The 27,368-nt window shown below is 36.3% G+C and overlaps 1 protein-coding gene across 1 annotated transcript in view; it reads right to left on the reverse strand.

The window, feature by feature from the left end:
• The window catches only part of LOC136246553 (transient receptor potential cation channel subfamily A member 1-like), a 46,442-nt gene continuing 19,074 nt past the window's right edge, over positions 1–27,368 (reverse strand). The window contains exons 9-20 of the mRNA XM_066038052.1: positions 26,095–26,258; positions 22,367–22,485; positions 19,220–19,355; positions 17,788–17,860; positions 17,327–17,501; positions 16,748–16,765; positions 13,808–13,831; positions 11,129–11,535; positions 4,308–4,532; positions 3,918–3,986; positions 3,324–3,542; positions 1–611 (exon numbers count right to left, since the gene is read on the reverse strand). Coding sequence (XP_065894124.1) covers positions 225–611; positions 3,324–3,542; positions 3,918–3,986; positions 4,308–4,532; positions 11,129–11,535; positions 13,808–13,831; positions 16,748–16,765; positions 17,327–17,501; positions 17,788–17,860; positions 19,220–19,355; positions 22,367–22,485; positions 26,095–26,258 — 2,016 coding nt within the window. The 3' untranslated portion in view covers positions 1–224. The remainder of the gene's footprint in view (positions 612–3,323; positions 3,543–3,917; positions 3,987–4,307; positions 4,533–11,128; positions 11,536–13,807; positions 13,832–16,747; positions 16,766–17,326; positions 17,502–17,787; positions 17,861–19,219; positions 19,356–22,366; positions 22,486–26,094; positions 26,259–27,368) is intronic.

Below are 27,368 nucleotides of genomic sequence, written 5' to 3' on the forward strand. Positions count from 1 at the left end.
TTTTTATATATTATAAATTTGTTATAACTCAACACTCAAAAAAGCAGTACAATTAGAAATTAAGGCCTAATGTCAACTGCTAAAGTCCTAAGCAACTAATGCTCTAAAGAAAGGTAAAAGTTCTCATAATATAATCAGCAACACACCTAATTATATATACGTATCTAATATATGCATGTAAATCTAATGTATGCAGTTAACTAAAAAGCATTTAGTCATTAACTTCATTCATCACTGCTGCGTTTACTGTACCCTTTAGATTTACCACTATCAAGGGTGTAGCCTCCTCTTTTAGTAGTTTCATCATCACTATCTAACACACCACTGGAAGAAGCTACAGCAAATGTATCAGGGTGGCGAGAGCATACTTGTTCAAGAAGCATTAAAATACGATCTTGTTTTTTCTTATGCTCTGTAAGCATACTATTATGCTCTGTCAGCATACTCTTAACTTCTGCTATTTCCTTTGCTTGATTAGTACTATCTGGTGGCCCATCCACCACATCTTTGCCACCACCAACGACAGTGCTACGTTGCTTTACTCTTTTCCGCACTTCTGCCACCATCACACTTATGTCTGAAATTTCTTCCTCAATTCGTTCAGTAGCAGTCTATTAAAAACAACAACACTTAAGATATTATAAGCATTCAAGATACTATATGACCAGTCACAATAAATTATTACACCTATGTACATGTGTGACTGGATCTGTGAAAACCTGATGCAATCATGCAAGCCTAAAATTTACAGTATAAAGCATTCAATACTGGAAGGGACTAACAATTCATACCTGGATATCAGCATATTTTCCTACTCAAGAGGAGTTGGAAAATCTTTGTTTCATTGCAGTAGACCCAAGAGCACACAAGTTATGAGCATTTGTTTACGTGACATCGAAGTGTTCGTACGTGATCACTTTTTCTTTACGAACCTCACCTTGTATGCATAGAAGAAGGGTGATAAAAGGACAAACATACCCAGTAATCAATTCCCCTACTCATGGCAAACATGATGGTGAAAATTTCAGTTCTGTACATTAATCTGTTCTTAAGTTACAACCATTTTAGTAAGTGCCTGCAATTAATTTTCCCTTTACTTGCTGTACAAATCAGATTTTCTGTTGTTGCTACTTTGTAGGGCTACAGGTATAACTCTGAAAGTTATTGGCATATGAGGCTGAAACTTTGCCAGAGGATACACTTGGCTAAGTATATTATAAATATTTAATAAACAGGAATTTGAAAAATGCACGATTGAGTCAGGTTTTTGCAGATCCGGTCGCATATTGTCAACACACATCAATTATTGGCAAAGGCAACATTTATAAGTGATAGGCCTCAGTTAACAGTTAGTAGACTACCATAAATTGGGATATTTTTGTTCAAGGTAATTTAGAATTAAAAATATGTTCGATGTGTTATATTTTCACGGACAGTCCAAGCCACAAAAATTTTAATTTTACCAGTGGATCTTTTTTGCACAACAAATATTTAAAACATGCAAAACTATTAATCTCTATGCTGTATCAGCAGTCAGCACACAGTTGGGATTTGAAGTTCTCCAACGGATACTCATTCCTCAGTATTTAAACCAGTATACTAGTGTAATACAGTCACAAACTTTACGACAAGCCACTAAACAATATTTCGCAAGTAGAAAATATTCATATTTCACATGATTTCATTGGTTAACCCTTTAAGGACTGCTACCGTAATATTACGTCCAAAGTAGGTATTGCTCGAAAGACCAGCGCCGTAATATTACATCCAAGATTATTGGCAGTAAACAAAGAGCTATAACTCCGCAACAAATGAAGCTATTAGATCAAAACAGGGGCCATTGTATTCGCCATTCATAGGCGATTCTTTTGATATATAAGGCCAACTTATCACACAAAACTAAGCCTGTGTAAAATTCCTAACAAAGTACAAACATTTAATATTTACACAACAATAAAACTAACTTTGTAGAAATCGCTCCATAACTTTGGCTGTGTTCATCATATTAACTTCAAATAGAGCTCAGAGCGCTCACTATTTAGAGGCGAATAATTTGATATACACGATCACGTGATGCGGTTCTAAAAAACTAAAATGGCGGACTGTTTTTATTGATTGTGTCACGAAGAAATCGACCGTGTGTAGGTGTTTGAAACTCATCTTAGTGCTTTTAAGACATTGGTTCTACACTTTGGTAAGTTAGATAATGTTGTTTATTATTGTCAGGCGAGTCTTTTAGTATAATTTGTTATACAATTGAGCACTTGTAGGTGCTTTGTCAATGCTATAAACTTTTTTTTCTTTTTTAAACACTAAATGCGCAATAATCATAAAACGTGTGGGATTTCAGGGTAGAATATGCACAAAATTCTTGGTCCTTAAAGGGTTAAGGCAACCATGAAATATTTTCACTGTCGAATATTTCCTGATCTACCGTTGGTCTAAAGTGGCATTTGTATGCATAAAATTACAGTGATAAAACAGCACTAGTGTACTGGGTAGTGTTGAAGTGTTGCTACATACCACTGTATTACATCACGGACATCATATAAATCTGTAAACTGATTTAGTTTAATTCAAAAGTTTGTGATAATAACAGACTGTCATGACTATTGCATATAAGGCTAGGCAAAGTAGATTTCACTTCCTAAATTTTGATGCAGTGAATGATCTTTTTAAATTGTTCATTAAAAAGCAAACCACCCAAAATTACTGCAACAACAGGATTTCTGTCACTACAAGGATTATCAAAAACCTTCTTATTATACTTTACCACCTTTCTAGAGCAAGAAGAAACATTTTCTTAGCTGAAATGGTGGCTAATTTGCAAAAAGCTAGCACACATGATCGACCATAGCAGTAATGAATTAGAGGCGGCAGGGAGGAAGATGATGCAGGTGAGTGATGAGAAACCTTTGCCTGGTCTAATGATCTTTTGCAGGACCAGATCTGCAGCAAGTAGTCCAAAATTCGATTATTGTTATAACAATAGTTTCTGAAGTGTTACTGATCCAGTCTCGTCAAGCAGGGAAATACGTTTGCACAATTGTACGGATTCCTGGAATCTTCCTGCTGTACAAATCAATCTTTCTGTTGTTGCTAGTTTGTAGGGCTGTAACTCCAAATGTTCTCAGCATATGAGGCTGAAACTTCACCAGAGCATATATACACTTGGCTAGGTAGATTATAGAAAGTTAAAAGATTTTGAAAATGCATGATTACCATATGTGGGGTCTGGTCACACATGTCTGTATTCAAGCTCATCACTATTAATGCACTCCACATACTTTAACTGTAATGAATACGAGGTAATTAACACATACCTTTTCATCTGTAACTTTTATATCATCTTGATGAGCCTTTGATCTTCCAAAGTAATAGAGTTTTAATTTCTGAAACCAATTGTACAATTGTTCAGGATAGTCGTCTACTTTTGAATCTGCAAATTTTTGTGTGTCAGGTGTATAGTACTCCTTAGCCATTCTCTTTATGAATAAATTTCGGATGAATGCAATATCCTCAAGATGCATCGTAAAGTCAACCTGTTGAGTATGAGGAGTATGCATAAATTTAAAACTCAAGTACTGTGCTACGTGGACATCAGAATTTACTCATGTACAGCTTAAAATAATAATTGTTATCTTTGAAATCCAACCATTGAACTATGTGCCAAAAATATTTGGAGGAAACCACAAATTAAGGCATCCTCAATGCTAAATATTAGTTTAATACATAATGATGTTGTGATCATTTGCTGCAATTGGCTATAGTTAGAACGAGTCAACAAACTTTCTATGCAATTTAGGAACCTGAGGAAAATGTGAGTGAGGGCTCACGGCGTGAATTTGATTATTTTGGGTAGTTAAGGCTTGGTTTATCACACTCTATTAATTAATTTTACACTATCATTATCTTACCTCAAGTGCTAGACGCTTTAGATGTGATTCATCTTGAATTCCCTTAATATCGTCAACAGCCAAACCAATCTGTACGTGAGAGAAAAGCTATAAATTATCTGGAAATTCATAACAAATACTTCAATTATTTAAAATATGTGCCACATATGTACCAAATGCTTCAATTATTTAAAATATGTACCAAATATGTAACAAATACTTCAATTATTTCATTAGTCATTTATAAAGTACATGTATATTAGATCATTGATAACACACAACTTTATGTGTATCTTGATTTTTAAAGGTTAAATGATTTCTAAATTAAAGTCCCCATATTCTTTGATTGAAAAAAAGTGATTAATTACAACAAACATGTCCAAATTCATCAGGCAGCAGCTACATACATACCAGTAAATTGATCAATACAATTGGCATCACCACTATGAACACAATCCACAAAACATATGTAGCTCCTGGATACAGCAATTCAGGTGGTAGATAAGCAGGATCTGTTGAATTTCCTTCATCATCCGCCCCATTGTAAAAATAATCATCAAAATCAAACTCTCCCATAGTGAACATCATAGTTCTCATTATGGAATTAGCAGGAGTTGAAAATGCTGTATCCGCATCCTGTGTAATGTAAAAGGTTACTAAAATTCAATTCAATGTGCTGTAACAAATTTGACCAGCTATATTATCAGCTGCACCCTTTTCGCAATTTGGCAGTTTCATAGGCGTAGCAAGATATTTTTAGATAGGGTCGGGGGGGGCTCTAGACTCACAGTTTGATAGGGCACAGTGTTGAAAACGGTCAATATCTATATAGCTGCTAATAATGGCAGCCCTCCACCAAATATACATTGTATCAAACACATAAAAAATCCTTATTTACAACTTCATACTTTACTACACTGCTTCTCTGTGTGACTGTTTTATTAGAGTAATTGACTGCTTTATTAGAGTATCTCGATCTTTCTGCAATTTACAATCAGAAGATCGCAAGGGGGGCTCCAACCCCACTTCCCCCCCCGGGTTGCTACACCAATGTGTTTTGGTATAGGTAATGTTTGACAGGAATAATTACTACCTTATACATTTTATACCTCCAAAAAAAACCAGGGTGAAAAAGTTAGGAAATCAAAAGATGGCAGCATGATGCTTAATAAAACGATTGTTATTAGCATCATTGCAGCCATTTCTTGGCTGCCACCTTTGATTTCCCAACTTTTTTCAGCTTTTTGGAGACAAACCCCAAAGCCAGCCTATGGTTGAGGCTTCCCTTTATCTTGTTTTTGAATTGTCAAAGACTGCTTTGTGTAAATTCAAGTACACAAAAAAATTGGAATTTTCAACTACAGTAACATCGATGAAAAGTACTGAAACAAGCTGGAGTAGTGCACAATATTAAATCACAGTAAAATAATTATCCCTACTATGCATTTCCAATATGGTATCTTGAGCACAGTAGGGATATAACACTTCTCATTGTTTACTACTCCAACTTGTTTTAGTCCTTTTTATCGATTTACTATGATACCTACTCTAGTTAAAAATTCCACATTTTTGTGTACTTGTTAGTTAACTTTTTTGTAAAATAAAATTAATATAATTGGTGAATCCACGCATACCGCAACAAAACAAAAGAAATGGCACCACGTACCCCCAGCTATTATTATCATTTGAAAAGTGAAGTATCCATTACGTGTTGTTGCTGGCTATGTTCAACCCATTACGAATCAAGAACCGTTCGAAAAGCACCTCTGCAATAAAAGTAGCAATTATGAAAAATACAGACAATTTCCGTTACAAAGGAGAGTCATTAGAAGCTACTGTCAAATCGACACCATTTGAAGTGAAAAAATGATGCTAGCCTTAAAGCATCAGTCAGTCTGTTACTCAGCCAGTTACTAGAAAATTCCATTTAATGAATTATTTAAAATTTCATAGCAATTTGTTTAAAGTGTTTCGGGTTGATCTGAAGGTTTGTTTGGGATTAGTTTTACCTAACCAATACTGCTTCATCGTGGTCAGGCAAAAGTGAAGCTGGTTTTTGGGTGATGCATTACCTGGGCCATGCCCACACCTTTGTGGTCCCTACTACAGATTGTATGATTTATTGTGGATTTGAAACTGAATAAATGATTATCATGTAGATATTAGTGTGGGCATATCAAACAATAATATTTTAATGCATTCAGCTATAGTATGAAAATGTACTATTTGTTCAATTAGAATGTTAAAAAAAAACTGATTCTACATAAGCCTGTTAATTTTAGCAACTTTTCTATGCTCACCTGTATAGCACGTATATCATATAGGGGGTGGGTGGGAGGGTGCACATGACTCTTTGCCTGTTTATTGTATTCCAGCCAAACGTGGTACCGAAATGCGACTTTATACTCCCCTTCTCTGTGTCAAATTTCAAGGCAATCGGATATGGCGCTCGCATTTTATAGCAGTTTATGTAAGTGTGTGAAAAGAGGAAGAAAAATAAGAAGAAAAAAAATGAAGAAACTAAGCCAATTTTTGAAGTCGCATATCTCGGGAACGCTTGAAATGCTTTCGCTCAAATTTGGTATGTGGAGTGCTGAAGTTGGAGGGCATGTCCACAGCAAAAATCGTTTTGTTTCATCAAGGAAGCATAAAGCTACGGAGGTGTGAAAATTGCGTTTTCTTTCTTCCTGTCAATATACTCACAGGTGTTGCGCGCCGGCTTCTTGGGCCGCACGACGCACTACTGTGTGTCTTGATTTAATGATGTTTCTATCAATTTAGTGCACAGTGGGAGGTGGAAGCGTTCATGATGACAATTGGGCAATGTGCAAATTAGGTGAGTGTATGCTTTGTACAAAGAAGCCCACGTAGCTGTGCAGGGCTCATCTTCTGTACAGGCTCAGCTTCTGTATAGTCTTTTTTTTTTTTCCCTGAGGGGTAGCCAACACCCATGCAAAATGCCAAAATGGTGTACAAGAGGGGTTGCCAACGCTCACGCAAAGCAGCCAAATGGTGTACGAGAGTCCCAATCTTTATGTACTTTAAAAGCATTTAGTGAGATTGCTAACTAGTAACTACCTTTACACTTGTTGACCTGCATCTTGTTCTAGCTATTCGTTCTTGTTCTAGCTATTCGTGATCGATCATTGTCTACTTTGTTGAACTCACGTTCTCCATTATTTTTACAGATTTAGGATTTCATTTCTAAAATATTTGATTGGATTTCTCACATAGCATACATACAAGAGTCCCAAGGCATATTGGTTATCCCTCGCTTTTTACCAAAAGTCAGTTCATCTCTAGTTGACAAAGGTAGTCTGACCATCTAATTATGATATTAGAATCTAAATTAAATTCTTGATCACAGATACACATTTCCCTTGTTGCTATATGTGGTGTACTACAAAATTAACTAATGTAAACAACCCTTACCATACCTTGTAGTGTTTTTATTTTTATGTGATTGTGTAGTGTGTGTGTGTATGTAGTGTGTGTGTGTATGTAGTGTGTGTGTAGTGTGTATGTAGTGTGTGCATGTGTAGTGTGTAGTGTGTGTGTAGTGTGTGCATGTTAACATTCACCAATTAAAATGTTACCTTTTTTCCACAGGTTTACAGGATGGAATAGGTTACAAGTTGAAGATAAGCAGCTAATTTTTGTGTAAGTTTGTGTTGTGTAAGTTTGTGTTGTGTCTGTGTCTGTGTGTCTGTGTGTATGTGTGATAAAGATTTTTTAGAATTCACCGATTAAACTGTGAATTTTTCCACAGGTTTACATGCTGGAGATGTGCAAACAGCTAACTTGAACATTTTGTAATGACCATTTTTTTTTGCTAAATTCATACTTTCAAAATAAATTGAGATGCATGGGCTGTAATTTTGAGGTTAAGGTGTAGTTTTTATACAGTACTGTAATTAGATGGGACCATGTGATTACTATTGTATTGTTATAATAGGGTCCTTTAAGTTTTGGTCTTGTGCTACTACTGCTCCCAGTACAGCATACAAAGTACAAAGTTGGATCACGTGATCAAAATAGTTTAAACATGTTATTAGCATGATGTACAAGGCTTATTGACCATTGAAGAGTTGATGAATTAAACATTCACGAACGGAATGCTTCTCTATTGCAACTCGCCCACGCAATATAGCACGAGCGTCACTTATAATCAGTGCTCAGCTGCATTGGATTGAGATAGTGATTTTTATAAATTATTTGTATCATGTAAACCATTCGCCACGAACGGTATAACTAGCTGAAGTATTCAAGTAAGGAGTGATCTAGCCTTGTGTAACCGGGATTCGTTAAAAAGTTCACATCTGGATTGTTGGGGTGAGCCAATATTTTCATTACCTATGGTTTTATGTGTAATGTTAAACCCCCTACTTTGTACCATGAAAAAGGCCATATTAAGCTGTTACATTTTACATGAAAGTAGATGTCATGCTGGCAGAACCGGGAAACAGTTTAAAAGTTATCTGACGCTCCATGACAGAGCCTTGAAGACCTGCTTCCAGTGTAAATGCGTGTATCTTGTGAATTTTTTTTGAAGTCGCTTAATTGTTGTATATGGTGTTATGTACATATAGCTGAACTATCTATAGCAAGATTAATAGGGTAATTTTACAAGGCTGAAAGCTCTACAGTATGGGTAGTTTGCAGCTGAGTATTGACTCTCTACATGGTGACAAAACAGCACTTTCTTGATTCCATAAAACAAGTCCACACCAGCTGTACTTGGCAGCACAACACACTATGTGTGTCTTGAATTAGCCTATTTTAATAATTTTGTACGTAGTATTTTAATAGAGCACATATTTGGTCTGAGCACTCAATAGAACAATCTAGACCACTGATAAATCTAAAAGATGCCAAAACTTCATTACTCTAGTGTACTGAAACTAGAAAGTTCATTTATGAAGTAGAAATTAACTGCGGTATGCAGGGGCAAACTGATAAAGAGTTCGGGAATACAGGTGTACACAGTGGGGGCAAGCAGTCATGAAAATAATGCTACACACCAACTTAATCGTGTTTCTGTGTTCAGATGTCGTACCCAAGTAGGTATGTAATGTCTAGCTACACTATTTACTTTTGTCGCAATGACAGAGGGAAAATGAACAACTATTCCAATGAAATAATTCAGTGCTTTGAAGTGGTACATGGGTAAGTTCCTTGTTGGATATTAAAATTGTATAATACGTTTAGATAGCTTGTTCCTTGCCGAATAATAAAATATGTTTATCTAAGTGATTGGACGAATGCTTCAGAAGACAATGGCAGATCCAGGATGGGGCATTTGGGGCAAATGCCCCCCCCCCCCTCTTCAAGAAATTGCATACAAGATCGAGATACTCTAATAGAGCAGTCGATTACTCTAATAAAGTAGTCACAATGTTCATGAGGCAGTGTAGCTTACCTATGAAGCTATAAATAGGATTTTATTGTACATAACAGATGTGATATATTTGGTAAAGGATAACTAGCTATTATTGTTGTGACCTTTTTTTTTTTTTTTTTTTTTTGGTCTTCAACTGTTTTTAAGCAAGGTGCCCCCCCCCCCCCCCCTCTTTCCAAACTCTGGATCTGCCCCTGGAAGATATGCCTGTATTTTGAAAATGGCAAAAAGCATTGTGCATTTTAGTTTTTAAAAATCAAATCCAGTTGTCTGATATGAGGATTAAATGGTTAATTTATTAATTAAATAAACCTTTCTCAGATTTCTGTTACTGTACAATGGGATATTCTTATACATGAAATGAAACCTAATTTCATGCACCATAATAACATGTAAACAGTTTTATACAACAATAAGGATTACTTTTGATACAAAGCGATGAATAGTAGATGTTGTCTTTGCCAGAAGTTGACAGCATTTTTTTATGAGACGAGTGTCCATTACAAGATCACATGATCTATTGCATACCTTTAGCGTGTGAGGATTCTAATGATGCTTAGCAGATCTGACGCTTAGTTTAAGGCCAAGCACCAAGTATGGCGACGATAATGCTTGTTTAATGAAGCAGTGTACAACCATGGCAGACATTTGATAAAGAAGGTTGTTTTCTAAGTGGTGTGATCAAAGGAGTTTTACCCAACTTGATTGATGCTTGGTGCCATTTTATTGTGGAAATCATGGTGAGTAATTTAGTGGCTGTGAGATCTTTCTACTGTTAATACTTGAGAAGTTATTAATTTTAGCTTGTATAGAGCCATGCATCAAAGCCTAAATAATATAGGTTTACCGGATTCGTAGGGTTAGGGACTGTACTACCACACTGCTTGATAGGATAGTCACACATGCACACCACAGCTACACCATATTATACCATACATATGTGACTGGATCTGTGAAAACCCGACACAATCATGTAAGCCTAAATTTCCATGAATACAATGGGTGAAATATTTGTATAATATCAAAAAAGTTCCATAATTTTTGGAATGCTTATTTCTTAGTGAAGGAACAGAGTAATAATACAAACCTTGATATCACTGTATTTGCCTACTCAAGAGGAGTTCGAGAATCTTTGTTTCAATGCAGAAGACCCAAGTACATGCAAGTTATAGGAGTTTGTTTATGTCACGTCAAAGCGATCTTAAGCAATCAATCTTCTTCACAAATTTTGCCTTTGTATGCAGTGCAGAAAGGTGATACATGTGCGTAGAAGGACAACCTTACCCAGTAATCGATTACCCTATTCATGGCGAACATGATGGTGTAAATTTCAAATTTTTACATCATTCTGTTTGTAAGTTACAACAGTCTTAGTAAACGTCTGTAATTTATTCTCCCTATACTTACTGACAAATCGATTTTTCTGTTGTTGCTAATTTGTAGGGCTGTAACTCCGAACATTATTGGCATATGAGGCTGAAACTTTGCTAGAGTGTACACTTGGCTAAGTAGATCATAACTATTTAATAAACAAGGATTCGTAATATGCACGATTATGCCAGGTTTACGCAGATCTGGTCACACATAACCAGAAACTTTCAAGGGATGACACTTTCGTGAAACTGCGTAAATGCTTTTTTTTTTAATTCACGAAAGTTTTGGTAAGACTATACACTGTATGTATATACTTAAAACATTTCATAATTATATTTGACAAAGGTATAATTACTCATGAAATTCGAGAAAGTTTCGACCTTCAAAATTTTCCAGCTAGCTACAACAAAGAATAAAACTAAAAACTATCGGTGATGATAGTATGTAAAATTTCACTTACCGGACGGAAAAATAACATGTAAAATGTTAGACCAAAGGAAACCACAAACAGTACTGGTAATAGTAGAATCTTCAATATTGTAGTCAAAATGTGTATGAACATTAAAACATATACTCCAGTGAGAGGAAACTTCTTCAAAAACAACACCAAGTTTAACCAAGCAATCAACAGTGTGACAGCACCAAACTCCCATTGCCAAAATTCTGTACACTGACAATCAGCTGCTAAACCAAATATCACAAACGCTATCGAAGATGAATACAAGTACAACTCCATCCAGTTTTCAAATTCAAGGAAGTAGCGAAAATGTTTATAATATACTTGGGAAAGCTCAACTAAAATCCTGATTAAAGAGAACGCAATAATGATGATGGCTGCACCAATCAGGAAACCTTGGTTGCCATTTCCTATGTAAAATATATACACGTAATTATCTTTATCATTACAGCAACACCCTCATTTATCCGTATCCGCATTTATCCGAAATTAGAATAACTGTTCTATTGGAGTATTTTGAGTACAGGTGTATGTTCTATTAGAGTATTTCAACAGAGCTCTGTATATAAATGTATGGGTTTCGGGTATCCAAACAGTTCACTTAACTGAACACTTTTGCCCTTGTCTGAGACACACTGGGGTTCGGATAACCAAGGGTTCACAGTAGTAGTATGTATACACCTTAAAATTATTGTACATATAGTAGAGGTGCACTGATATTGATATCGGTGAAAGGTTGACTTTTTAGCAGATATGAGCAGATATCATACAGTACGATAGTACTGTATAGTAGGGATCACAAAGGAGTAGGCGTGGCTCACGAAATAACATCACCCAAAACTCAGCCTCAATTTTTCCTGACGACAATGAGGCAGTATTGGTTAGGTAAAACTAAGGTAAAACTAAGCCCAAACAAGCTCTCAGATTGACCCGAAATGCTTTCAACAAATTGCTATAGAATTTTTTTTTTAAATTATTTAACAGAAGTTTCTACTGACTGACTGAGTAACTGACTGACTGGATAACTGACTGACTGATTCCTTCAGACAAGCGTAACTTGATAACAGCTAAGGCTACGGGCTTGAATTTTTTACTGTTCGATATCGTTTTGGCCCGACAGGTGCCTTTTGGCAACATACAATGCATTCGTCGTGGACTTACCAGTGTCCTCCTTTGTGTCCCATTCATCTTTGCTGACAGCGAAAAGTGTTGATTTGACGGAAACACGTGATGGCTTCCCTTCATAACGGGAATCATCCGTATTTTTATAGTGGCTACTTTAATTGCAGAGGTGCTTTTCGAACAGTTCTTGATTCATACTGCTGTGTAACAGGTTGAACATAGCCAACAATGAAGCGTAATGGATACTTCACTTTTCAGACTATAATTGATATAACTGGGACGCGCAGCACCATTTCTTCCTTTTGGTATGCGTGGATTGCAGAGGTGCTTTTCGAACAGTTCTTGATTCGAAATGTTATGTAACGGGGTGAACATAGCTGACAACGAAGTGTAATGGATAGTGCTCTGCGATATATCGGTAATACCGTTTATCATGATAAATTATCATAACCGATTATCATACCGTGACAGTGTTTGATAACCGATATATCGAAATACCGGTATAGGATTGCTTTTAACCCAGCCTTTGGTGTTTAATTATTCAATTTGTTGATGGTTTAGCAGACATGCCCTAAACAAAAACTTGAGGTTGTCACATTACAACACATGCTTACTTGTACTGAACTATATATTTTTGTTTTTTGGGATGATACCGCTTTGTACTAAGCCCAAGAAATGATGCAATAATTACAAAAACAAGCTAACTATATACCGATATACCGCGGTATTTTCCTGTTACTAATACCGTGTACTCAAATTTCAATACCACCGAGCTCTAGTAATGGATACTTCACTTTTCAGACAATAATTGATATAGTTGGGTCATGTGGTGCCATTTTGGATGCGGCATGTGTGGGTTCACCAGTCATAATAATTATTTACAAAATAGTTAACAAACAAGTACGCAAAAAAATTTGGAAATTTCAACTAGAGTAGGGACCATAGCACATCGATAAAAGTAAGTGCATGACATTAAATCAAGAAGTGCTATATCCATTTCCGTTATGGATCTTGAGCACAGCAGGGATATAACACTTCTTATTGTTTTACTGTGATTTAATATCGTGCACTACTCCAACTTGTTTCAGTACTTTTTATTGATGTGCTATGGCCCCTACTCTAGTTGAAAATTCCAAATCTTTTTGTGTACTTGTAATTGTCCAACACATTCCATAGTTGACTTGGTAACACAATGATTAAGGCATAAGTCTCAAGTTGCAAAGGTTTTCATGATGGCCAGGATTGAAGTCCTGAGTTGGTCACACTTTTTTATCACTACCTTTTCACAATTCTTTGTTTTTCTCTTTACATATGTTTTAGTGACCACCTTTTACGATTTTTGCCACATTTTTTTAACATTTATTGTTGTGTCCATACTAAAAATCTTTTATGTTCAGATATCGGTATTGATATCGGAATCGGTAATTTTACTAGCCAATAATTATATCGATTATCGGTATATTGGCAAATTTCCATATCGGTGCACCTCTAACATTATAGTATGTAAATACAAAGACTTGCAATGCTAATATAAGCAATAAACATGATCAAACACTCTACCTCCGCATGGACGCTCTTCAGTTCCTATAAGAGAAAACAAAACATACATAACTTTAACACTACTATGGTATTAATCATATAAATATATTACAGTAGTAGAGATCTCCACCGAGAAAAATGGGATCCTCAAAACGCTGTCATTAAAAATCATCATTGCATTGCAAAACAGTCAAAAAAGAGAGAAAAGACATAGAGTAATGCAATGTCAACTGTTTAAAATCATAAGTGCTGGTCCACCTATCTGCTAAACCATACTGTAGAAAAGTTAGAGGCTAAAACAATGCATCATACAACCACCATTTTATACCACAATGTGTGGCATGTGCTTCTCTGGTGTCTGTCATTATCAGTACATACCCTGCCTTAACCTTTCATTTCCAATCTTACTAGTAGTATTCACTGTATCAACAGTTTCCTTACAAGCATGTATAATGCTATGAATAATCTAAAGAACTTACATTACCACAAAAGAGAGTAGATAACTGCACTTAAATGATTGGTTCATTACAGTAAATGATTGGTTGATTACAAAAAGCAAGACATGTTGACAATTTCCACATCAAACTCGCCTTCTGCTTTTGTTAGAATGTTTTCAGGAAATTTTATATACTGTACAGTTAGATAGCTTGCTCCTTGCCTATTAATATAATCTCTATTATTAAGAGACTGGACAAATGTTTCATGGCATATGGCTGCTTTAAACTATGCTTGTAAAGTATTGTGCATTTTAAGTTTGTTTTTGTTTTTTAAATCAAATCCAGTTTTCTGGACTATGATGACTGTGCTAAAAATGTTTTCAGAACTTACAATTCTTTAAATGACTACTATACAGTACGATAATACTGTATAGTAGGGACCACAAAGGAGTAGGTGTGGCCCACAAAATAACATCACCCAAAAAACAGCCTCAATTTTCCCTGACGACGATGAGGCAGTATTGGTTAGGTGAAATTAAGCCCAAACAATCTTTTAGATCGACCGGAAAAGCTTTCAACAAGTTACTACAGAATTTTTAAAACAAATTTATTTAATGGCATTTTCTACTGACTGACTGCCTGATGCCTTCAGACAAGTGTAACTCGATAACGGCTAAGGCTACGGCCTTGATTTTTCACAGTTCGACGTTGCTTCAGCCCAAAAGGTGCCTTTTGGCATACCGCAGTATGTACAATATATACAACATGGACTTACCAGTGTCCTCCTTTGTGTCCCATTCATCTTTGCTGACAGTGAAAAGTGTCGATTTGGCGGTAGCATGTGATGGTTTCCTTTCATAACGGAAATTGTCCGTATTTTCATAGTGGTTACCACAGCATAATTTGTATACAAACACTGACTGTATTTATTCTGTCTATGTTTACGTGCTGGAATCAAAAGTCCAAAAATTCTACCTTAGCTCAAACAAAAATAGACCACAGCCCTCAATAGTGAATAACATCAGAGTCATTATTTTATAGATTTGAGGTTCGTTTTGTCTCGCTATAGGGATTTTTAAAAAATTGTTGTTTCAATACTGAATAAAGACGGGGTTAGAATATGTAGTATTGGAACTCTATTTTTGCTGTATACTTTAATTGCAGAGGTGCTTTTCAAACAGTTCTTGATTCGTACTGCTGTGTAACGGGTTAAACATAGCCGATAATGAAGCGTAATGGATACTTCACTTTTCAGACGATAATTGATATAGCTGGGTCGCGCGGCACCATTTCGGATGTGGTATGTGTGGGTTCACCAGTCATAATAATTATTTACAAAAAAAGTTAACAATCAAATACACAAAAAAATTTGGAATTTTCAACTAGAGTAGGGACCATAGCACATCGATAAAAGTACAAAAACAAGCTGGAGTAGTGCACAATATTAAATCACAGTAAAGCAATAAGAAGTATTATATCGATCCCTACTGTGCATTTCCGTTATGGTATCTTGAGCACAGTAGGGATATAACACTCCTTATTGTTCTACTGTGAATTAATATCGTGCACTTGTTTTTGTACTTTTTATCGATGTGCTATGGTCCCTACTCTAGTTGAAAATTCCAATTTTTTTGTGTACTTGTATTGTATATTTAAGGGTTAATAAAAAGATTTGAAATTTCATTTTAAAATATTAAAAGTGCTTCTGGTCACACTGAAGGGACATTAGGAGTTAACTATGTATGCTATTGGGTTACTGTGAGGCTAGTTCCAGGTTGACATCTTTGACAAAGATCACAAGCCATTGTATCCCCAACTACTGAGTACTAACCTTCATATATACACAAGTAAACTTATGCATACTATACGTATTTAAAAAAAAGAAGTAATAAATATGTGACTCACAGAGCAAAAACCAACCGTTTCCGCACATTCCATTTTATTGCTTCTCTGTTATTTATAGTAACAAAGAAGTGGACAGCCAAAGTTTCATCCTTTTATGATGAATAGTCTTGGAGTTATAGTGCTAGACAGCTGTAACAGGAATAAACAGCAACAATATGGCAAATAAATTACAGGCACTTATTCAATCGATCATAACTCATGACTGAAACAAGCTACAAAGGCTCAGTCTGTTCACCATGAACTGACACATCGACCGAGGCATAGTGTTTTCCCAGTATGTCTCCATGTGGACAAAGACAAAGGCCATTCCAACAATGAAATGACAACAGTAAACTTTATTTCCACTACATCATAAATAAGCGCCCATACCTCATGTACCATATGTTGTACGAACACGCAACAAAGATTTTCTTACTCCCAATGAACAGGAGAATCTGGTGGTATTATAGGTGTTATAAATTTGAGCTTAGTTTCAGTAATTACCAAAGCGATTTAAATATGCATGAATCTGTTATGCAGCATGCATATTTTTATCCAGTTATTTCAATACATTTTTATAGCAAAGTAGAATTTTGTGAAAACGACTGGTTTTTGCAGATACGGTCACAAATGTACATACCATTGTTTGGAGCTCTACCTGCAAAACAAAAAAGGTACAACAATAATAAAATTAACACACAAATAAACACATTATTATGTATAGTATCTAGACCAATCAGATGTATTAATGCCCACATGCCCACTTTAATACTACTATGACCACAATATATCTCTTACACCACCTATAGTATGTTCACGTTGAGCTGGATCCTGAAAAACAGCTAAAAATTAAAAGTGGGTTTTTCCTCAACAGAGTTAACATTTCAGCCAACCAGATGATTATTGGTAACAGCAAAGGTGTCAACAACAGACATGTATGGTTTGGCTCCATTACAAGTTCGGGAAAGGGCTGTAATGGACACTGTACTTATATGGCTTCCACATAGGAAATGTATTGTGAAAACTTTGATTGGCCATAAATATTACGTCAAACATTTGAACAAAAAGATTTCAAATTATTTTTAGCGGATCAAGCAGTACTACAAATGAGCCAAATTTCAAGATCATGTGTAATTGCATCCATGAGTTATTAAATGTTTTTGAGGATTCAGCTCAACGTGAACGTACTATAGCAGAGTATAAAATAACCAAAACTTACAATTCCTAATCTTTGGGTTTTGCAGTCCCAAGGCAAAGCCAGTGTAGAAACCAAGAAATACTAAGTAACTGAACAGGTTGATGTAGTATATGATTATTCCATATGACCTCCACTTGTAGGTCAGTAGGTTAGCCGAAAGGGGATGGTTGAGTAGCTCAATCCGTTTGTTGTCAATCTACAAGTAGTTATACAATAACTTATAACAATATATGTACATGTACACACTCACACAGTAATGTAATAAATAATCACTGTCATGAACATACGATAACTTACATTTCACTTACCATTAACTATTAACTTAGTAGTTATACATTTCACTTATAACTTAGTGCGTGGAGGTCACGCACTAAGTTATAAGTGGAGACCACTGAACAGGATTCTCCTGTTCAGTGGTCTCACAACAGTTATAACTTAGTGAGACCACTACCATTAACTTAGTAGTTATACATTTCACTTACCATAACTTGAAATGTATGTGCATCTTTATTGAAAGTATGTGGTCTCCAGTTAAGATGTCCTTTTTGGCTAAGACTTGATATAAAGACAATGCAAATTTATTAACTCGGTACTATATGAATACTTACTATACACGTGCATTACATTTTATATATGTACATAGACCAAAGCATATATACATAGAGCTCTTATAAATGACTTTTTATATTATTCTTTCCATAAAATAATGACTGAACCACATTGCAAATAAGTTTATTGTGCAGATTTTGGAACATAGTGTTCAGCACCCTTAATTGAAATGAGTTCAATTCAAATTCAAAAGTCATTTGTGAATGGATCTGGGAAAACTGGTCTTATCGCCCATGACAGCATATTTGATTTTTCACCAATAACACAAAGTTACAGGAATAAACTATCAAATTTCATAATCAAATCAGCTGCTTTTCCCAAGCACAGTGGCAATCTGTGTGAGTGGTCTGGGGCACCAATGGAGCTCAGGGGATTGCTGTGTGTGGCTATACAGCTATGTGGCATTGAATAAACACCTATGCTGTAAATGTCCATACTTTTAGCCAGTTTTGAGACTTGAATGGTTCATAACTTGGCCTAATTCATCCCTATGCTTTTCTCTTTAGTTTTTAAAAACAGTCCCTTGCCCACCTCTGGCCCCCACCTCCCATCCTTTTTGGAGCTCACCTGGTAGAGTCAACATTGAGTTAAATTTGGTACAAGTAACTTCTACCATTGGCGAGTTACAACACACTTAAAATACTTAAAACCGGCATTTCTCAATAATTTTAAATAGGCAATAAGACCAGTTTTTCCAGACTGGGTCACATTTCTTACATCATCTGAGAACATAAGAAACAGAGAGAAACCTTGGAATGCTTGCAAAATATTGTTGTACTGCAACTATAAAAGTACTATACTTATGCTGGGCTAAAAATATAATTTGTGACTGAGTCTGACAAAACCAGTCTTTTAACCTGAAAATACATATGCTGGCTTAATATTGTGTATCTCCATAATAATCAAGCTATAACAATTCTGAAGTGACATAGAGCATTGAAGAAATCAATCTGGTAGCCCTATTAATAGTACAGTTATGCTTGACTGAAGGCATCAGTCAGTCAGACAGTCAGTTTTAGTAGAGAATTAGACAAATTTTTATAAATTTCATAGAATCTTATTTGGGTAATTCTGAAGGTATTTATTGGCTTGATTATGTCAGGAGCTCATAAGTGCCGCAAGACGCACCTTGACTGAATCGTGCCTTCGGCGCTTATAAGCTCCTCGTTACATATATGCCTAACCAATATTGTGAAGGAGGGAAAGTGAGACTGGTGTTTGGATAAAAATACTGGACAAGAAAGCTTAAACCTCCATGATCCCAACTATACAGTACTACTGACTATTGTGATACTCAATACTTACTTTGAATCTGGATCCGGTCTTTTCCGTGATTTACTGTGCCAATCATCCAAAAACTCATAGTAGTACTTCTTAACATAGGTCCCGTTGTGCTTTTTAGTTGTTATGATGCATCTGTTGAGCACAGCTTCAGCGACAGCTATTGATGGAAATTATGACCATTAAAATAATACAGTATGCATTATAATTGAAGTGAAGTGCACATTGTTCTAAAGAGAGTATCATCTATGCACATACGTACATGTAATAGTTATACCATGGCTGCGGGTGTATATGTCAGCAAAATCCCAAGCAGCCATGGTACAAGTGATATATATCACTTGGGGCGCACTCACCTAATAGGTGAAAGAACTAATGAGAACTCATCCCATTTGTTTTATACAGTAGCATCTGAAGATCGATTGTGGTTTTAATAGTGTGGGCTAATAGCCATCAAAACGTTGTCCATACGTTAAAACGTCATTAATACATTACTGTGCTTCAATACACAATGTTAGAAAACTTGCGATTGTGGGATGGAGTTTATATTGTTATCATTTTTGTACTAAGTTAAGCCAACTAACTTCGCTATTGGGCAGTAAGTAAGTTATTATATTAAGTTAAGTACTTAGAATTGTAAGTTACTAACCTATTTCAACGTAGCAGTAGTTCCGTGGTCTGTTCAAAGGCTGATACGCGGTGGGTAGAAATACGCATCCACAATCGCCCAAACAATTATTTTGTGCCTTCATTATCCTTTAGTAACAACCAACTACTCTATCTTAGCCTATGTACTAAGCTTAGCAACCTCTACAAAAACGAATCCCACAATACACAGCTATATGTCGCTCAATATAACGAGTCAAAGCACATCGATTCTTTGAACTGGCTGGGTATCAAAGTCATTGGCAAACCGCTTTCCCATGATATTGCCCGGGCAATATGCGAGTTAAACACCGAGTGGCGCCTTTGAACGCCCACGCTAAAGTGGTATATATATATATATATATACACTATTATTATTCTGAAAAGTGGAATAGTAAAAGCCACAATGTACATATCACTACACTCTGGTTGTATTCCAAACTGCAGAAATTTTCATTCGATTGAGTTAAATGGATAACCAGTAGCTACAATCTGTTCAGTATCAGGAAGTGTGGTATTGTTCTGTCCAACTGAACAGCTCTAGGCTAGCAGATATGCAAAAAGGGGTCCTATAGCCTTTCTAAATTTCCAAGTTTGAATAATCATAACTCTTCTTGATCTATTACCATACACCAAAAAAAGTGGTATGTTAGGAGTATACTGACACTAAATTTCCATGTACACAGTACCTTATTCACAAGTCACATGGGTTACCAGGTATGTACATGCAATTGGAAAGGCTTTCCCAGATTCAGTCACATATTGTGTACGTATGTACTTCAGTTATCAACACATTGGCATGCATGAAGTTTGAATTGCACTGAGGTCACCAGAGTAGAAATGGTACATAGACGGCAAGGAGAATGTATGCAAGTTCATTAATACTTAGGTAGTAATACCTACGTATATGTGACTGGGCCTGCGAAAACAGGACATGTGGGCACAAACTACACCCTGTAACACAACAGGTAATATCTCAATACTGGAACAGACTATTTGTATTCTGTAACATGTATCATAACCAGTGAGGGGACCAGGCCAGCTGTAAGCTGAAGACAAAAAAAAAGGTAACTACCTGCTGACAATAGCTGCCCTCCACCACCTATTTATAACTACACATATGTAGCTAAGTAGCTAGTTTCACTATTTCCCTGAATACTGTAACTGTTCTATTAGAGTATCTTGATTCTTGCAAACATTGTCCCATAAAAGTGGAGGGGGATCCCCCCACCCCCGTTTTTGCAGGTTCGGTCACATATAATGTTGGTCAGAAATGCTTGTAAAACAAAGTACACAACAGTACTGAATCCTCTAACCTTTGTGAGTTGTACTATAAGGATGGCGTAATACCTGGTTGATATCCTACATCAGCTTGGCCCACATGCACTCATGCTACATGGGATGTGCTAGCAGTTTGGGGTTACATTGGGCAGCCCAGAACATAGCGCTGGATGCTAGGCGCTAAGTGCATCTGCCTTAGTCAGGAAGCTATACAGCTGCTATATCTCTTGCTTTAGCAAATTCTAAGCCATACAAATGCCCAATATTCTCCATATTTAGCTAGCTTGGCAGTGGGGCACAATGAAGTGGCAGTCAGTGACCACTGCCCAATTAGCAACAAACAATGAGTAATGCACGATAAGCAACAAACAAACCAATGACAATGGATATTAAGCAACAATGAACAATGGACGTTAAGCAACAAACAATGAGCAATGCGTGATAAACAACAAACAGCGAGCAACGCATGATGAGCAACGAACAATGAGCAAAGCATGATGAGTACCATGCACAATAAGCAACAACAATGAGCAAAGCATGAAAAGCAACAAATTAGGGCTGGGACAAAGCTTCAAATGTTCGGTAGGTTCAAAGGTTAAGCAAACTTCAAATTATAAAACTATCCTTTGAAGCTTCGTAATGCACTTATAACCTACAAAAAGAATTACAAATAAACATTCTGTTCTTTATTGCAGCAGCATATTCACCTTGCGCAATCAATGTCCATCGATGTCACCTGCCACGCCCATTTTTAAGCCAATGAAAATTTAGCTTTCTGCCGTGGTAGAAGCCTTTAATGCTTTATAAAGTGATAGATAATACATGAACAACGTCCCTTAAGCTATTAGTTGGCATTTAACCATGCATGATTGCAGTATAGCAGACACACCCACTTGCAATCGTTCGATCATGTCATTCAAAACTGCTGCTATGCGTTTTCCAAATGCTTACAAACTTACTAAATAGCATTAGAAAGATAAAACTGAAGCATAAATACAAGAAGACCTGCTACCACCGAAGCTTCGAATATTTTATTAGCGAATGTTCGAATATAAATTTCAAGCTTCATCCCAGCCCTGCAACAAATAGTAAGCAATGCATGATAAGCGCATTATTGAAAATGTGAGGTTATTATATTTTAAATATGTATTAAAGTATGAATATTATTGTGTTTGATAATCACACTATATACATATGTATGTAACTTCACAATAATTGTATCATAAAACACTGAAGCAAACAAACCTGGCATCTGGCTAATGAGAAGTTTCAATGGTGTACGTTCACCAAATTCATCATTGCTAGCACGCCACCTCAGAGCACTCTTCCACTTTGCAGAGTTGATAATACACATGCAAACGTCCCTGTTTCAAAAGTGAACACAACACCATAAGCACTGTAACAAACACATAAGCACAGTGTATGTTAGTAATAAAGTTACACAGCTATCATACACTTAATATTACTCCTAGCTTTAACCCTGCTCTGCCATTGTACCTGGATACTTGTACATACACAAGCAGAAGAAAAAATTAAGAAATTAAAAAGTTGAATTAGGGATCAAAAATGAATGGAATAGCTGAAAGTAGTGAAACAAGATAGGTTTCCTATACCTGCAGATATACCACTGGATACTTAAACTCTATATTTTAGTCTGTAACACCAGTGATGATCTCTCTTCTTCATGCACAATTTTGTAAAGCTGTTCATCATATCCTATTTAAAACATCCCAACATGTGATCATGTGTATCAAACAACTTGCGTCTAAATAAAGAACACTATGGGATTTAAAGCAGTGATATCAGATTAACTTACGGAGCAATTTCGTTTTATTATACCGTATAACAGGAATGACTCACAGAAGAAAAACATTTGCAAAATACCTTTATTTTTTCTTATTCATTCACGATTTATGTTACAAAGTAATTTAGCTGATTGGGCGTACGCTTACAGCCAGTCAGATTTGGGTGCATAAGGTTTGAACTTTGAAAACATCAGCAGATAGCTACCAGTATCGATGGAAGCAAGGATGGAAGCTAGCGTGACAAATTGGGTGCATGGGCATCATGTTCATAGACACATCTGGATGCAATTTATAGGATAAGTTCTGATATGTGAAAGACAGAAGGGTAACAGTCACTATAGATATGTTTGAAATACTTATATGGTGCCATCATTTTGTCACACTCTCTACCATGTTTTAATGTTTCAGCACCAATAATTGCGTGTCCAAAAGATTTTAATGCTATTGACATAAATTAATTTATTGACCCGAGAAGTATGTAAGAAAACATTCACGAATGCATCAAGAATAGCGAAATTTGCGAATGTTTTCTTCCACAAATCATTCTAGTTATACAGTACTTATGATTAGAAGGTATTTTCAAACTAGCTTAGTTTCATTAATATATTATTTTCCTTGTATATCAAAATAATCACCTACTGTGCTAATGGAGAATAAAATATCCTTTGTTTCAAGCACATAACTTTAAGGTTACGGGATACCCTCAAATTCCGGAAATATTTTTTGGTTGTAATAACTCGCATGTAAAAATTGCCTACGTGTTGTTTGCGCATGAATGACCACATGGCACAAGAAGACGTTCGTGTTTCTTGTCGTTTTCACTTCGATGTAGCAAAGTAAGAGCATTTAATGGTTGTTTCGTGACAAATTACAACTAACAATACTGTAGCGTGTGTTAAAATACTATTACAATAATGAATTACGCGTCTTTGGCATTTCTTTCAAGAGACAAGCTGTTCCAACTCCTGAATGAAGGATTCCTCATTACTGATCCAGTCCTTCGGTTCCCGAATGGATTTACCCTTCAGAGAAAGCTCGGGAAGAATTGCGACGATGTAGAAGCGTCTTAGTGTGGGAATGATCTCGAGATAGAAAGTTTCATTGCACTCCACCTTTTCACAGTGATAGTCTATGGTGGTGCGGAGAAGGAAGTCGCACCATCGTGTGTTAGTGCAGAACATCGCCATTTGTACTTGGTAATGATAGCTGTGAGTGCGCTTCAGTTGGATGAGACTATTATTAATGAATAAACAGTCGTACTTATCTTCAGTGATAGCGTGATGAACAGCAAGATCTCTGTAGCTGTAGGGATTCTTAAAGTCAACCAGCCCATCACTTGGCAAAACTTCAGGATCAGTAACCCAGCCATCAGGAGTTGCTGCTAGCCATGGGTGAGCTGTGCACACGGTTAAACCACAATTAATATTTACTGTTGGACTAAGTAATCCTCTATCATTTAGCCACGATGTGTACACACCCACACTGTCTTTTTCTTGCTGTAGACCCCACCTGGTGGTCGAGTTGCCCCGAACGTTGAGTACAGTAACTGGTGTACCACCATACAAGTCACAGGTGTGGTGAGTCTTTGCTTAGCGACTGAGTGGGCATTAGATGATGTTATTCTCTTTCTCCTCTCAGTGAGCCAAACCACTGATTCATCATCATCATAATTATGTGTGGTTCATTGTTGCAAGCTCAATTGGCCATTGACTCTGTCAGTGGTGCATGTCCTCCCCCTGTAGCCATTTGTCCCCACATTGCAGCCAGATTACACTCCCAGTATTGACCTCCACTTAAGCTCTGCACTCTTGATGTCGCAAACTGGAATTCCTCATGACAGCCGGCACACCAAGAAGTAAGAATGGAACACAGTCCTTGATGATCCTTCACACCCACCAGTACAATGGCCTCGTTACCAGAGAGAGCATTATCTGCACATGACTGACAAGTGGCTGCGTGTCGACTGATCACCTGCAGATGTTCCTGGAATTTATTCAGGTTAATAATTCTGCTACCATCATGGTTCATTACATCTACTGTGTCATTCTTTCTTGTACTGTAGGAGCCTTCTTCTTGGCATATTTCCCTCTACAAGCATGGGACCCTCTGGAGTTTTTAGTACTCCCCCATGCTAAAACTAATACTAACTGTATGTTATGTTGTAATGATAAAATTTGCAGCTTACCTGAATCCCAGAGCAGCTGATAAACACTTATTAACACTACTAAACAGCAGCAGGGCACGGCAACAGAACAAGCTATCAGCACAGAGAACAAGCTAATAGTATATTCACAGCTGTTGTGGTTTGTATTTCCAGAGAAACGGTAATTCGCATGCGCGAGGATACAGTTGCTCTACAATGTGGTTTTCGCCGCCAAAAATAAAGATAATCGATCAAGTTTAAACATATTTTTGAGGGCCTATCGTAGAGTTTTGTTGAGATTTTACCACCATTGCTTGAGGTAAAATTTTACAAAATTGTGGTAAGCAATTTTTACAGTGTCACAACAGCGTTTCATTCCCCAAGTTATTCTAGAGATGTGATGCTATCATACATGGCTCGATAGGACCTAGCTATTATATATTTAAAGTTTTTAAACGTTTAGAGAGTTTTGTGGTAGTCATTCCGAGGGCAATCTTTGGTGGCGAGTCTCATCAACTTCAACCATGCATAGCGAGTTGTGTTGGACATATTAGTATAGCACTGGGCTTTCACGTAAATTTATAATTGAGTGTAATAGTACAGCAGTGGTCCTGAGAGAATTTAAGGAATACATTTTATAACCATTTAGTTTACCTCACTGTACAAATCAATCCTTCTTTTACCACTTGTAGCACTATAGCTTCTAAAACTGTTGGCTTCTTGAGCTGAAATTGTGGTTGAACATTCCCTTGGAACGAAATGTATTAAAATGGAATTTGAAAAAATGTGAGAAGATATGGGATTATTACAGATTTTGTCATAAAGTTCACATAATAATAAAGATATAGCGTAATTCACTTTACTGTACATTTGTGATTCATGATAAAATTTTCTTATAAAATATTTTTGTATGAGTTATGTGAATGACTGCTCTACTCTTGTGTTAAGAAATTTTTTGCATATGAAAATTATTATATACATACGACAATAAAGTGAATTATGGTACATGTCAATATTTAACATACTCTTGACCAAGTAGAGTAGAAAGAACAAGGCAGTTTCCCTTTATACTCCATTTCCCCTCATCATCTTCATAGAGCTTATCAATTCTGACATCAGCACCAGCTTCAAGTAAGCATTTTACAATCCTCACATGACCATTTATACAGCTGACAAATAGTGGAGAGGTCTGTATGTGTACAAAACATATGTGCAATGTTATGTAGAAAATGAAATATAGGGTGAATGCAGAGGAACAATTACTTAAAGTACACAATGCATTATTTTGGATTATAAGTGAAATTATCAATTGTGACCTGCTGAGCGAAAACTAGGGACCAGTCTATTTTGCTTTTTTTTCTACCTATTTTTCTTTCCAGCAATTCTTTTATTTTTCACCTATTATGCTCCATATTTTGCTCAACAATTATAAATTTTGCTCAGCACTGATCTTTGTTAATTGAATATTTCCAAGTGCAAAGCTACAGTTTCGCCTTACAGTGACTGTTCTATTAGAGTATCTCGATCAGAAATTACTTCTAACATGTAAAGCAAGAAGCCAGCTAATATTGCTTAACATGTGTGACTGTTTTATTAGGGTACCTCGATTGTCACTTGATATTCCTGTAACAATTAGCTATGCATTGTCGATATTTTAGCGCGTCTGACTGTTCTATTAGAGTATCTCGATCTCTTGTGCAATTTTTATGTCCACTTCACAAAAATTGCACCTATTATGCCAGCATTTTGCTCATTGCTTTTACCCAACCATTATGCCAAAACTTTTGCTGGCGAAATCGACGGGTCCCTAGCGAAAACCAAACTTGTTTGCATTTTCATTTTATGACTTTTTTTGTTGTCTAGAGGTAAAAACCATTGGGTTGTTAAAGTTTCAGCCTTATGTGGTAAGGGCTTTCAGAGTTATACACAACAATATGAGCAAATCAATTGATTTGTACAGTGCCTATATGGAAAAATTACAGGCACTCATTTATCGATCATAAGTCTCGAGGGCAATAGACTACGGAGTTGGGACTTGTGTCATTCTATTCACCATGAACTGGGACATTCATCACGGTATAGTTTTTGGCCTAAATATACCCATGCTATCAAATAAGAAAGCTGTTCACGGCAACAATAAAGTCACATTTTACCGCAACGTAAACAAATCAATACACATAATTCATGTTTGCTTCATGGTACAGAAAGGAAACAAACATATTCTTACTCTCCATGAAGAAGCGAATCCATTGGTATACGATATTTCAATTTGTGTCCTTGTTTACTGGAGTGATTAAAA

Source organism: Dysidea avara, chromosome 2 (genome assembly GCF_963678975.1).
Source record: "Dysidea avara chromosome 2, odDysAvar1.4, whole genome shotgun sequence".
Lineage (NCBI taxonomy): Eukaryota > Metazoa > Porifera > Demospongiae > Dictyoceratida > Dysideidae > Dysidea > Dysidea avara.